Source organism: Nicotiana sylvestris, chromosome 3 (genome assembly GCF_000393655.2).
Source record: "Nicotiana sylvestris chromosome 3, ASM39365v2, whole genome shotgun sequence".
Classification (NCBI taxonomy): Eukaryota; Viridiplantae; Streptophyta; class Magnoliopsida; order Solanales; family Solanaceae; genus Nicotiana; species Nicotiana sylvestris.
Genome location: NC_091059.1, coordinates 15093985 through 15107652, shown reverse-complemented (window position 1 = coordinate 15107652; position 13668 = coordinate 15093985). Strand labels below are relative to the sequence as shown.

Here is a 13668-nt window from a genome sequence, read left to right as displayed (position 1 = left end):
CTTAGGTAAATTTTGACAAAAAAGAAAAGATTCATACCTTCTCTAAAAAAAATATTTTTTTTGTCTTATATCTGAATTGATGTATATCATAATTTTTGTGCTAAGGGAAAGAGTCATGCTAGTGAGATTCAGGAAAATCTGGAGAGTGAATTGAAAAAGATTAAAAGTGATTTAATTTCTCTACTATGAAAAAAATTGGGTGCTTCAAGAGAATCTGAACAAGACTAAGTATGAATTTAGATGTACTATGAGATAGACCAGATGGTAAGCAACCCCACTTCCAACCGAGAGGTTGTGAGTTCGAGTCTCCCCAAGAGCAAGGTGGGAAGTTCTTGGAGGGAAGGATGCCGAGAGTCTATTTGGAAACAGTCTCTCTACCCTAGGGTAGGGGTAAGGTCTGCGTACACACTACCCTCCCCAGACCCCACTAAGTGGGATTATACTGGGTTGTTGTTGTTGTTGTTGTATGAGATAGACCAGATCCTCAGATTACCTTGCATGCAAACCACAATAGCAATAGAAAGGGACTAGGACATAAAAAAAGTCAAGATCCTGTATAACTCATAAAATAATTATATTTTTATTCATAAAAATTATTTATACACACACTTATGGTAATAACAAGAACTTCAAAGATACACGCACAATTAAGTTTAAAGTAATTCAAAAAAAAAAAAGGAAATATATCGAGACACGAAAAAATATTAAACCATCAAGAATATGTTGTATATGGATAGTGCCTGCTCTAAACACATAACGAGAAATAGAGAAATTTTCCCTCATTGATAAACCATCAAAGAGGGGGTGGGAGATTTAGTAATGATGTAAAAGAGATATTATTGGTATAAGTAAGATTGGTAAGTCCCAATCCCATGCAATAAAAAGTGTATATTATGTTAAAGGTCTAAAATACAACTTGTTGAATGTACCTCAAATGTGTGATAAAGGAAATCATGTTCTGTTTACCTCAAGTGTATGCACTATCACTAATCTTAATTCTAGAAACCTGGTTCTTAAAGAAAAAATGCACAAAAATATTTACAAAGCTAAATTATGTCTTTCCTGTAAATAGACTAATATAGCAAAGTGTACATGATAATGATTCATTGTTATTGCACAAAAAACTAGGATATGCAAGTTTTTCCTGTACGAAAAATAGGACCTTAGAGGATATGAAAATAACAATGCTAATTACTAATGGTCTTCCTAAAGTCCTCTAAGCTGTGATTGTAAAACGGCTTTCAACATAATTGATAGGTGCATGACGAGACCTTTGCTTGAGCCACGTAAATCAACCCCAAAGCTAAAGGAGCCCTTTTAGGATGAGGTTGATGCTTTTATAAGCCTTGATCGGAGCCTGGTTTGGGATCGAGAATTTTCCCTCTAATATAAAAATTACGAGTAGAAGGGCTCAGCCCAGAAGTTTTTCCTAGAGGTGAAAGGGGAAGGGGCAAGACCCTATATGAGTTACTTTAGGGCCTTAAGCCTAATATAATTCACTTAAGAGCATCTCGTAGTAAGTGTTTTGTGTATAGTATTAAAAAACCTACTCTTTGAAAGTTTGATGAAAAAAGTGACGAGGGTGTCTCCCTAAGATGCTCTTCCCATAGTAAGGCTTACAAAATATGTAACAAAAGAACCTTGTGTGATGAACAAAGTGGACATGCGATTTTTTATAAAACTGATCACGTGGTTGAGAAAAGTTTGCAGGATAATGATGATGGTGAAATTGGACCGATTACTACGAGTACATGCCCATCTAGTGCAGTGGTTTAGAAGCAAGCTACCTTGACTATCTTTCAAATTTGTAAAAAAATTTACTAATCAAAGCCCATAACGCTAGACTGCTCTACACTCATCCACACTATGGTGACCCTGAAGCAATCTTCTTCTAGTTGCGGGACGAACAGCCAATTGATGGATCTGAGTAACCGACCCAATAATAAGCTCAATTCTTCCATAATATAAGGGTGCGGGCTTGCGCTTGAGCCGAATGACGTAGGTGCACAGTTGTACTTTGCGGCACAACTATCTCCTTTTTATAGGTTCTATAGATCGATGCCTGCTGCTTCATCTTCGAAAAAAGAAATCTAGGCTAGAGTTTATAGTGTTAAAAAGGGTAGCTATAATCCGATTAATTGTAGGAGTAGGTAATAAAGTTATTCTCTTTGGTTATTGAGTTGTACGGAAAATTGCCTTTTGAAGTTAGTGAAGTTTTGAGATAAATCCTACGAGGATAGGTAGTGATTTTTACTCCCTTGAGTAAGGATATTTTTCACGTAAAACTGCTTGAGTACTTTATATTTTCATATTTCACTGTCAATTTTTGTCAGAATAGTTCAATCAAAGAATAAAATTTTATGACTCGCAAAAATCGAGCAAGACACAATTCATCCTCCTCTTGTGTCTAAGTGCACCTTAAAATAACAGGTATAAAACCTTATTGGATAGATAGTAATTCTTTTGCGAAATGCTTATTTATCTTCTTATACATATTTATTTGATATTGCATTTTTATTTCCTCTTTCTTATATATTCCAATTATAGAAGCGCTTAGAAAAGTGAACAACTCGAGTTTCAACGGAACCCCTCGAAGAAGGTTAAATTAAGGCTTGTTTGCAAGGTTTTTTAAAATTTATTTAACTAATTCACCCTTAAAAAATGATTATTATATATTTACTGATTCGATGTAAATATTAAGTAGACATTTACGGGACTGCCAAAGCGAGGTAAAAAAAATTACTCGTATGTATTATTTAAAAATTTCTCCCATTAAATAATTACACATCACAGTTTTGTTCATTACGTAATTGTATATCTCATATGTATACAATAATAACAATAGTTGAATCGCACTATTAAGGTAAATATAATATGTGAATGGTATACCCCAAAAGCATACAACGTGCATATATGCTAGGTATGATTTTTTTCCTAAATAAGTATGTAATATTATAAAATATATATCTTCGAATAATTATTTTTGGTTGTATGGGCATTTTCATATCATCATAAGTAGTTCGAATTTTATTTCATATACTCTTAATTCACCATAGCAATTCATCGGAGGAGCATTATTACCGCAATATTTTTTAGAAAAACTATAAAAGTATAAAATAATAAGATATATAAGAAAACAACATAATAGGCGAAAAGATACAAGAGATATTGAAACATAACACAAAATAGAATTGATTCATAAATACTTTTTTCAAAGTAAAATTTATAATAAAATACAAATTCAAACTTTTAAATAATTTTTACTTTACCTTAACTTTGCCTCTCTACTCCTTCGGGTAGGAGTAAAGTCTGCGTACACACTGCCCTCCCCAGACCCCATTAGTGGGATTTCACTGGATCGTCGTTGTTGTTGTTCTTGTTTACCTTAACTTTGAACACTCTATTTTATTTTAACTCCAACCAAATATTGTCCAAATACCTACTTAAAATAATATAAACCAACAAGGAGTTAAATTTTATAACAATCATTGGGGCTATATGATAGTTTTTGAAACTTGAGGTGGTTGTATGTTCCGAGCTCAGTGCAAAAGGGACCAAACTGATATATCACTTTAATTTCTTATGAATATATTTTTGAACAAAATTGTATGGAGAAGAAGAGGAAAAAGAAAAGTAATTCTGAAACAATGAATCAAGAATCTTCCCAGTTGTCATGAATTAACCTTTTCTCTGTCAAAAATAATCAAATATAAGACAACCCAATTCAACCCAAAAGCCATTTTTGCCTTTATCATTCTATTTTTCTGGGTAAAAAAGGAGATGAAGAAGCAGAACATAGCCATGGAAACTGAAGAGTTTTTGGATATGACTGTGAAAATCATAACAAAGATGGGTCCTTTATTTCAGTGTCAAAGAGCAAATTTTGCTTTACTAGAAGTGAAAATGGTTGAGGTTTTACAGAGGAATTACAAATTTCAACTCAAACAATTCTTGGCAGCTTTTTTCTGGTAAAGTTATAATCTGTACTTCTCTTTTGTTTGAACTTCTCTATGACTGAAAATGATATTAATACATCCCCCTTTTGCAGCTTGTGCATATATTATCATCTGTGATCTTTTTCTTTAATTATAGAGTTTAATTTGTGTAGTTTGGGAGAAAATTGAGTTTGGGAGAAGGGTTGATTTTTGAGTATTTTAATTTTATCAGACTCAAGTGCATAATCAAGTCACTATTAGTTAAAGTAATACACACTCTCTGCTTTCCTTGTCATATACTATAATTAATTAGTGTTTTATATGTACTGCTCGGACTCTCCAAAAATGTTGCCGCATCCGTATCTGGTCCCCCAAAATGCACTACTTTTGGAGGAACCGACATGCATCCGACAACATTTTTGAAGAGTCCGAGCAACAACTTTAGTAGTAGTCCATCTATGTTGCTTCGTCATTGAAGTAATAAACAATTTGCTTTAATGGAAGATTATATAGTACTCAACTAGTGCCAAGGCTTTATCACTCCAACAATCAATTTTACTTTTCTGGACTAGGTGCTTAATTGAGTTGATCATTTAAGTCGAGTCTCTTATAAATTTCTTTTTGTCAGCTCATACAGTTATTCTCTGGAGTGTAGAGCTCTTCGCTTAGTATTTCAATCCCTACTATGTTGTGGTTTGTGATTTTCTCTAGATGACCTTGACTCTTCTTTAAGTGTGGCATTTCCTGTAGCCTATCGTCGACTTACTTTAGAGTCTGGTGTCGCCAATTAGTGAGAAGACCTAGATCACCAAATATGACATTCTTAAGGGTATAGCAACAACCATTGATAGGGATGAACATTTCCGATACATTTGTTGGGTGATTATAACCACAAAAATGCAGATGAAGTACATGGTTGATGGGCCCATCTGGCATGAATATTATCTCAGTATTTGCAATTAGCCAAATACTGAAGTTCAGTATTTGCAAATACTAGTTTGGCCATGAGTATTTACAAATATTGAACTTCTGTATTTGAATTTCAAGTGAAATATTGGAATACTGATTGGAAGGTGTATTTCAAGTGAAATATTGGTTCCCACAAATCTTCAAGTTTCACAAATTCTTTTTCCAAGTCAAATTCATGTCCATAACAATTTGAAATTCCTGAAACTTTTTTCAACTGAATATACTCGTTTTTCATCAACTTCAACGCAAATATTATCCATACATCTGTAGAGAAACCTGTTACAGAGATCTTCTAGATCGAACAGCTTAGAACATATATAAGTGTACTTCCTAGCATTGCATCTCGCATTGTCTCAAGTAGGTTGAAATTCCTATGATGTTACTATCCGCCGCAATCTCTGGAGCCCAGAGGCAGTTGATGTTCTGACAAACTTCGGTTCGACTTTTTTCTGCAGCTTTTAAACCAACGAAGCGTAGCAGATCTTTTTTGTTGGGTAATACACCTTTAAGTGCAGTGAAAAGTCAGTTGCTAATGTCATCAATAATCACTCCTCATTTCAATTAGAACTTGGTATTGATGTGTTTAGAAGATCTAGAATTGATGAATGAGGAAAAGTCCATTGAGTTTACAGTCTCTTTATGAAGTGATGCCCCAAAGGAAAAGTTATTTCCTTTACCTGATACCTGATACCTGTTGCTGGTAGGAGGTAGCAGGTATCCCGTAGAATTAGTCGAGGTGTGCGCAAGCTGGTCCGGACACCACGGTTGTCAAAAGAAAAGAAGGAAAAGTTATTTCCTTCTTGAATGGATGTCGGCGAGGGTGAATTTTGAACCTCGATTCCCTGTTAAATTGATGTTGCCTCTCCTTATTGAGTAATGAGTAGTTATTGGAGTTTTCCAATTTTGCAAGGTAACAAACTTTATCTTTATCTGCATTTAATAGGAAAGCCCTTCAATGTTGGCCATTTTGTCTTCTTCTTCATTTTGAGGTTTTTGGGGCTGATTTGAATTTCATATTGTAATCTAATTTTAATAATAGTGATTGGAATTGACTTCTGTCCTTTCTTTTGTGTTTGGGGGTCCAAAACCTCTTGTTCTTTCCTTCTTAAATTCTACCACAAACTCTCGATACTTTCCTGGTGGATTAGTCGGGTGCGTGCAAGCCTGCTCAAATGGCCACCGTTAAGAAAGAATATCAGAATCTCTATACTTAACATGCAATTTGGAAAAGTTTTCTTAAACTTAATAATCCATGGAAGGAAATAGTTGTCAAAAGTCAAAACGTACTTAAATTCCTATCCATCTCATTTTGAAAAAAATATTAGTCTTCATTGAAAAGTGAAGAAAATTGGTAACGTAGGGAAGATAACTGTTGTTACTAGTGAAAGAAGCTGGAAACTCCCGACATGTGAAATGGCAATTGAGTCGGCTACATTTTTTTTCTTGAATTGATTTTGTGATAAGCTAAGATGCTCGGACACAGGTGCGGGTGTCCGACACGGGTGAGGATCTAGAGGTCGGATCCTTCGAGATGTAGTATGGATCCTACAGGGATACGGGTGCAACGATCCAACTAAAAATAATTCAAAAAAATAAAAATATAAAAATATCTCTAAATTCTGAGAAATTTTGTGGAATACTTACATATAGCTTGTAAAGTATGGATTTTCTTTTTATTCTCAAGTTGTAGATAAGTAAATGATCGATTTCCTAGATAAGATATGCTATATTCTTCAAATTTACCCTAGTTTTGGTTATGATTTTGGGGATCAAATTGTATCTCGTCTCGAATTTTTTCTTCCGTCATGGTCAAAGTACCCAAAATTGTTTGACTAGATCCGATACGGATCTCATACCTATGTCTATACTAGTGTCGTATCGACACGGGTGCAGCACCTAAACTGCCGTGTCAGAGCAACTTAGGTGATAAGTAGGCCTTTTAGGACTAAATATTAATTTGCTAACTCATTATCTCCGCATAATGGTCACTAAAGAGTCCTCCGTTAACTGTTTGGGAGAAAAATTTAAATTATTTGTTGTTATAAATTTCTTTCCAATTTTTGAAGGATCTCCCCCTTCAAAATTCAAATATGATTACCATTTTTTTCTTCGGGATATCTATAAAATTTGACCTCTTAAGGTTCAAGAAAGGACAACGGTAAGAAAAATCTTAGAAGAGGCGAGCCTCCACGACAACTCAGAAGGTGGTTCGCTTATTTCTCTTTGCCAAGTAATGTTTCCTATTGCTTTTTGTTGTATAGTTGAATATCAAAAATTGAGAAGTCATTGATCTTATTTTATGTGACTAGGGTGCAAAAATGGAAGGAAAGGGGAAACAGGATAGCACTGCCAATGTGACGAATGTGAACAAGAATTGTCCGGACGTTGGAGTCATCCCTAAACAGGAAGTGCTGGTTGATGATCAGCTCTCTGGTGCGGATGAAGGGCTGATAATTCATTATCTTGACAAGAAAATGATGGACCAGCCCTTTCCCAATTACACTATTCATGAAGTCGACGTCTTCTTGTACCATCCTCATCAGCTTTCTCGTATAGTTCTCTCTCTCTGTGCGTGTGTGTGTGTGTGTGTGTGTGTGTGTGTGTGCGTGTGGGGGGGGGGGTTACTGTTTTCTGGTCAATATCCTTCTTTTCTGAATGTTCATCATGTGAAAGGTGTTTTTTTCCCAATTTAATTTGTGGATCCGTGGTATCAAACATGCTCTGCTTTCATCCTTCTGCTTTAAGTGAAAGTGCTTGAGGAAGCGTTGGTCTTATACGATGAATAGCTATCTGACAAATCTGAGCAACTTCAGTTATTAGATTGTTGCTCTTAGGGTGCGCTTGGTACGAAGGAAAATATTTTTTGGAAAATGTTTTTTAATTTTCTCATGTTTGATTAGCTTAAATGTTTTGAAAAATATTTTCCTCATGTACTCATTTTCCTCAGAGGAAGAAAAATGTTTTCCAAACTTTTTTTTCAACCTACCCTACCCTATCCCCACCCCCACCCCCACTCCCAACCCCACCCCCATCCCATAGTGTTTATCTAAATTATATATTTTTCAAAAAAATATTTTCTACTCACTAACCAAACACTATAAAATATTTTCGAAAAAAGTTTTTCACTCATCGACCATACATGGCAAAATAAGTGATAAACTGCTCATTTTCGAGAAAAACATTTTCCGCCATACCAAACACACCCTTAAAAGTGTAAACATTTGGAAAGACCAACTTTTCTCCGAATTCAGAAAATCTTTTTTCTTGCAATGCATGATGTATCACGTTAAGAGGATCTATTTGGAGCAACAAAGAAAATGTATCATGGAGCTCTAGTTACAAGCATATGATTGTCTTAGATCCCATACAAGTTTTAGGTTATGAATATTTATTTATTCCATTAGCCGTAATAGGAAATCCCAAAGTTAAGGTTAGACCTGGCAATGGTTTTTCATTTCTTTTTTCTTGTTTTTGTTAAATATCCATGTCTTCTTTGACCACATATGGATGTGATGGATTGAGAAGCTTGTTGCTGTTGTCTCTTATAGTAGCAAAATCAAGAATTATTTTTACATCTCCAATCTTATTAGTGTCATTGTCGATCTCAGTCGTGGTGAAAAAGCTAGTTTCATTTTGACAGAGATGCACCATCCATCTCAAGCGAAAAAATGGTACTTTGTGAGCCCAGCAAGCAACAAATATACAGAGGGAGGTCAATCTAACAGGGTTAGCGTGAACGATGATGGATATTGGGAACCTTGTGGAACCGATTCTCTCATCCACAAGGATGGTAAACTGATTGGATACCGAAAGACACTAAACTACATTGAGGGGAAGCATGATAAGGATATGAAGAGGACTGAATGGCTAATGCATGAATACAGACTGGAAGGAAGCAGAGACATGCAGGTACGGTGTTGTTAAACTTATTCTAATTAAGTCATAGTAAGACATATACTTATTTGCAAGAGTTGGGAGTTTAAATGGGTTGCAGCTCTATGGTTTCTTATGGACATCACACAAGGTATAAGAATCTAGAATTGGATGAACGTCAATGGACATCTCCTGTTATAATTAAATTAGCAGATGCATGTACCTGTTTCATTTGCACGAGATCTAGTTCCAAGAAGCCGATGCACAACTACTCTTCACAGAGTTGGCGTACTAGTGGGAGAAACTAATTTAAAATTCCGTTTTGGTTTCTGCATTTCATTTGAAGATTTGATTATAGATTGGTACTAATGTGTTTTGATTTTCTTCCCATTGTAAAAGCGGGTATTTTGCAAGTTATTCAAGTCGAATAACAAGCTCATGGAAGCAGAGGAGAAGGAAGCGACCAAATTTGCTGCTCCAAATGATGGGGTATCTAGCGCGGACCCCACAATTCAAGGTAGTAATTAGTTTTTGAGGAACTCCTCCAATTTCTTGATCAGCAGTGTGGTATATTTTTCAGCTATTGATGGAGCTAATGCGAAGCCGCTGTCTCAGCATCATCAGGAAATAATGCTTCCATTTTTTTCTGCTTGCAGGCCCCGAGAAAGCAAATGACATAACTAATGATAAGGGGCCGAGTAATGGTCATGGCCGTGATTTACTTCCTATGCCTGATACTGATCAGGGCACCACGATACCTACCCCTATGCCTCAACATGTTCAGGGAACTACGCTTACTCGTACAGGTCGACAGAAAGCAACAAACAATGTGGTTAGAAATAAGCGTCCTAGACGTAAGCGTGATTCACATCCACCGCCTGCATCTCATCAAGGCCTTATGATGCCACACCTACCGAATGCAAACTCTCAGCCTCAGCGTGACCAGGGAATTAGGCTTCCTCCTCCTTTGCCTCAAAATGATGAGAGAAAGACGTTTCCTATTTCTACAGGGCCATATAAAGCTAACAATGGTGTGGTGTTGACTGACAACGGCCCAAGTAACAGCCTTGTGGTACCTTTCTGTCCCGAATATATTCTTGATGAGCCCAGCTTTGATTGGACCGTGGCCAACTCTTGGCTTCAAGATGGTACTATGCCTCCTTCTCGTCCTCAACATGGTCAGCATACTATCCTTCCTCTTACAGGCAACAACGCAAATGCTGATGAGGTTAGTGTTATGGGATTAACACTCAACCATCTCCGTGATGCGCAGGATCTTCCTTTTTCTGTTGAACTTCCTAAACTTCCATCGGTTCAAGCTTCACCCCGTGGTAGCCATGAAAATGAAGCAGCTGTAGCACCGAGATATGATGGGTGGCCGTTATATACTGCAGAAACTAGACTGCTACCATTTGATGGACCGTTTGAGTCGTTGACCGAAGAAGAATTGGCCTTCTTTGATAATCCTGATCCTGGATATCCAGAGGCATTTGAGAACAAGAAAGAGGCCAAGAAATGATTGAAAACGAAGAAACATGATATGGCACATTTTACTATTTCTAGTGGTTTTAGTTATTTTATACAAACTTCCAGTTCATGATTAGAGAAGGTATGAAGGCAGTAGATTAAGGTTTCAGGGCCAAATAATTGAAGAAGGTCATACCCAATTATTTCAATTTTTTTTAGCAATTACTATCTTTATCAAACAATCTATTAAGTACTAGTTTTTTTTTTTGGTTATTTTTTGTGCTTGGTTTTTCAGGTCATTGTTCTGATTATCGATACTGCCTTTTCCAGTTATTTTTCTGATTCTTAGGTTGATGGCACTGTCTTCGTGATGTATGTAGCTATTATTGTTCCATTGCCACTTTTTCATCTCCTTGTGCGAGGGTCTCTCGGAAACAGCCTCTCCACCTCGGGTAGGGGTAAGGTCTGCGTACACACTACCCTCCCTAGACCTCACATGTGGGATATCACTGGGTGGTGGTTGTTGGTTTTTATCATGTCATTAGAAAAAAACATTTGATGTCAATTAGATAATGAATAAAACCATTTTTTTGTCAGTTAGATTAATGAATAAAGTCCATGTTCCTTCTTGTATTTGATAGATAATAATGTGTATTTTCCAATCTCTCTACGTTTCTGAGATTAATAGTAGTTGAATCATGTATTTCTGTCTTGAAATTTATAAGCAAATATGCAATGGTGAATATAAACATGATTAATAATATAGTAATCTTGAATAGAATTAAGATAATGACAAATATTTTGGATCAATGTAATATAGAAATAGTGTCATATAAATGGAATTATTTAGTAGCAAAATTATTAAAAATAACAAGACAAAGTATAGTTAGCACCCTATTTACTGTAAATTCGAACAATATTTTATATTCTAATTATAAGAAATTGTACTTATTAATTTTACGTAGTTTTAAATTATTGAAATTTTACTTTAATAAAAATATTTAAAAATTAATTTCTGAATTGCAACTCGAGATGAAAAAGCTTGAGCTTCGCACTTCAAAACCTCATTCTTTGTTTAAACAGAGGGAATATATTCGATTCGTCTTATTTTAACTATCGTTTTAACTCAGAAAAATTATTCCAAAATAATTGTCACTTTAAGAATTCAAGACTAAATTTGCTATTTGTTTCCTACTATACCTTTATACCAAAAAAGTAGTATAGTTCTTTTTAATACTAGCTCAATTCTCAAAAAATATTTAATAGGAATAACTAAGTAAATTATGCCTTGTATTATTTTTCTTAACGAACGTGAAAATAGCTAAAGCGACAATTAAAATGGGACAAAGAGAGTATTGTTTAGTTTGTGGAATAATATTTTTCTCATAAATTTTTCAAAAATAGACATGTTTCCAATCATTTTCCCATATTTAGAGTTGGACTCTTTTATGCTAATATAATTAAACGATCTCAGAAATTTCAAGAACAAAATCATAATAAGACCTTATGTCTAAGAGTTTTCCTAATTTGCTTCCAATTCTAATTAGGAAATACTTTTACGTTTTCCTAATTTGCCTTTTTCAAATCTGTATAATTTCCTATTCGAATTAGGACATGCTTTAAATTATTTCCTAATTTGCCTTTTCAACTCCAAATAGTTCTCAATTCGAATTAGGAAATATTTTTAATTTGTTTTTAAAATTCCGAATAATTTAATATCTAATTTGAATTAGGAGAAACTTTGAAGTCTTCTTCATCTCTTTGTTTCATCTCTACACTTTCTCTATATATAATGCACGGTTATTTTCTTGCTCTAACTTACTACATCCTCTCAAAATTCTTTTTTCTGTATCTAAAGTTAGATATTTCACTATATATTATTCCTAAATTAACAAAAAGAAGAAAATAATGGCGACGAAAAGCGAGCGAAGAAAGTTTTCTTCATGTACAATAGGGACGAAATTTCAGCCCTATAATGATCAAGATCTCATAAGCTATCTACAAAAATTCGTTTGCGGAATGCCAATTGAGTCTGATCGTATTCGACATATAGACGTGTACGGTAACAAAAAGCCATGTGAATTATTCCAAGACTTATTAGGGGAGACGAGTACTGATCATGTAAACTATATCTTTACTCAGTTGAAGAAAAAATCTGACGGAGGTAAAAATTATAACAGGTCAATTACTGGAGGTGGATCATGGAAAGGACGAGACACGGGTAAACCGGTTCGCGATAAGGAAGGATCAGTGATTGGGTTGAAGAAAACTTTTCGTTTTGATGAAGAAAGTGACATTGGTAATAATCAAAGAATTGTGTGGAGTATGAAAGAATATTGTCTTAGCGACGCGAGACTAGAGGTGTTAAGACAACGTAGTCAAATCCGACACGAGGACTCAGTTCTGTGTAGCATTGAGAAGAAGGTTAATTTGTGTAAAAATTCTCAGGATATCTCAAGTTCTTCTTCAGCAACGATATATTGTGGGTGGTCGTTGTACACTGAACTAACTAAACTGCCACCATTTGATGGACCGTTTGAGTCGTTGACTGAAGAAGAATTGGCGTTCTTTGATAATCCTGATCCTGGATATTCACATGCTTATGAGAATATACAAGAGGAAAATAAATGATAGAAAGTGTTAGTTAACTGTTGTAGTGAAGGTAGTAAGTTAAAGTTTCACGGCTAAATATTTATAAAGACCTTTATACACAATTATATATTTCAATTTTTATAGTAAGTACACAATCTATTTTTTTTTTTCAAGGAATATGTTAGTTTTTATTATTGTTTGTTGTTATTTTTGGTGCTCGATCTTTTTCTGATTTAATTATAAGGTATTTGAAGTCGACTAGCCCAACTAATTCGAATTAGTGTAGTGTCCAGTCTCTCTAGGTTTCTGGCTTTAGTAGTAATTGAAAGTTTGGTCATGAAATTCATAAGAAACAACAACAACGACGATCCAGTATAATCCCACAAATGGGGTCTGGGGAGGGTAATATGTACGCAGACCTTACCCCTACCCCGAAGGGTAGAGAGGCTGTTTACAGAAGACACTCGGCTAAAAAAAAAAAGCAACAGGAGCCGATATATTAGTACCATAAAAATGCATAATAAAATAACAGCAATATAAGAGATATGAAATACAGAATACGAAATAGATGGCTGGTATAGTAAAACTAGCAGGTAAAGCCCTGCATCAATAGACGACCAATGACATTCTTAGTCTAACTCCTAACTGGCTAGTCTCACTCTATTGTGCTGTAGAAATATTCACAAGTTTCCCCTAACCTACAACCTTAATGCTCGACCTCCATAATTCCCTGTCAAGGCCATGTCCTCCATAAATATAAACATGATGAGATTTTAGCATATGGAAAATATTTTAACTTCAAAGTTTTTCCTAATTTGGTCTTTAGCCTTAG

At 35.1% G+C, this 13668-nt stretch overlaps 2 protein-coding genes across 4 annotated transcripts; both read left to right on the top strand.

The window, feature by feature from the left end:
* Positions 1 to 3634: 3634 nt before the first annotated feature.
* Positions 3635 to 10644, top strand: LOC104222681 (uncharacterized). Of its 3 annotated transcripts, none has more exons than XM_009773945.2 (6): positions 3635 to 3968; positions 7045 to 7108; positions 7214 to 7454; positions 8545 to 8813; positions 9177 to 9294; positions 9434 to 10644. In XM_009773945.2, the coding sequence occupies exons 3-6, from the start codon at positions 7223 to 7225 to the stop codon at positions 10294 to 10296; spliced, it is 1482 nt and encodes a 493-aa protein (XP_009772247.1). In that variant the 5' UTR covers positions 3635 to 3968; positions 7045 to 7108; positions 7214 to 7222; the 3' UTR covers positions 10297 to 10644. The 3 variants fall into 3 exon arrangements, with proteins under 3 accessions (XP_009772247.1, XP_009772249.1, XP_009772246.1); XM_009773947.2 differs by lacking the exon at positions 7045 to 7108 and having other exon boundaries at positions 9434 to 9955; positions 10051 to 10218; XM_009773944.2 differs by lacking the exon at positions 7045 to 7108.
* A 1508-nt stretch (positions 10645 to 12152) lies between these two features.
* Positions 12153 to 12875, top strand: LOC104222683 (NAC domain-containing protein 78-like). Its single transcript, XM_009773951.1, has one exon. The coding sequence runs from the start codon at positions 12153 to 12155 to the stop codon at positions 12873 to 12875; it is 723 nt and encodes a 240-aa protein (XP_009772253.1).
* The last annotated feature ends 793 nt before the right edge of the window (positions 12876 to 13668 follow it).

Excerpts from the sequence above, each read along its gene's own strand:
- LOC104222681 (XM_009773944.2), top strand. The coding sequence starts at position 7,223 with ATGGAAGGAAAGGGGAAACAGGATAGCACTGCCAATGTGACGAATGTG. Across the intron at positions 7,455-8,544 it reads CCATCCTCATCAGCTTTCTC|AGATGCACCATCCATCTCAA; the intron begins GTATAGTTCTCT and ends TCATTTTGACAG. Across the intron at positions 8,814-9,176 it reads AAGGAAGCAGAGACATGCAG|CGGGTATTTTGCAAGTTATT; the intron begins GTACGGTGTTGT and ends CCATTGTAAAAG.
- LOC104222683 (XM_009773951.1), top strand. The coding sequence starts at position 12,153 with ATGGCGACGAAAAGCGAGCGAAGAAAGTTTTCTTCATGTACAATAGGG.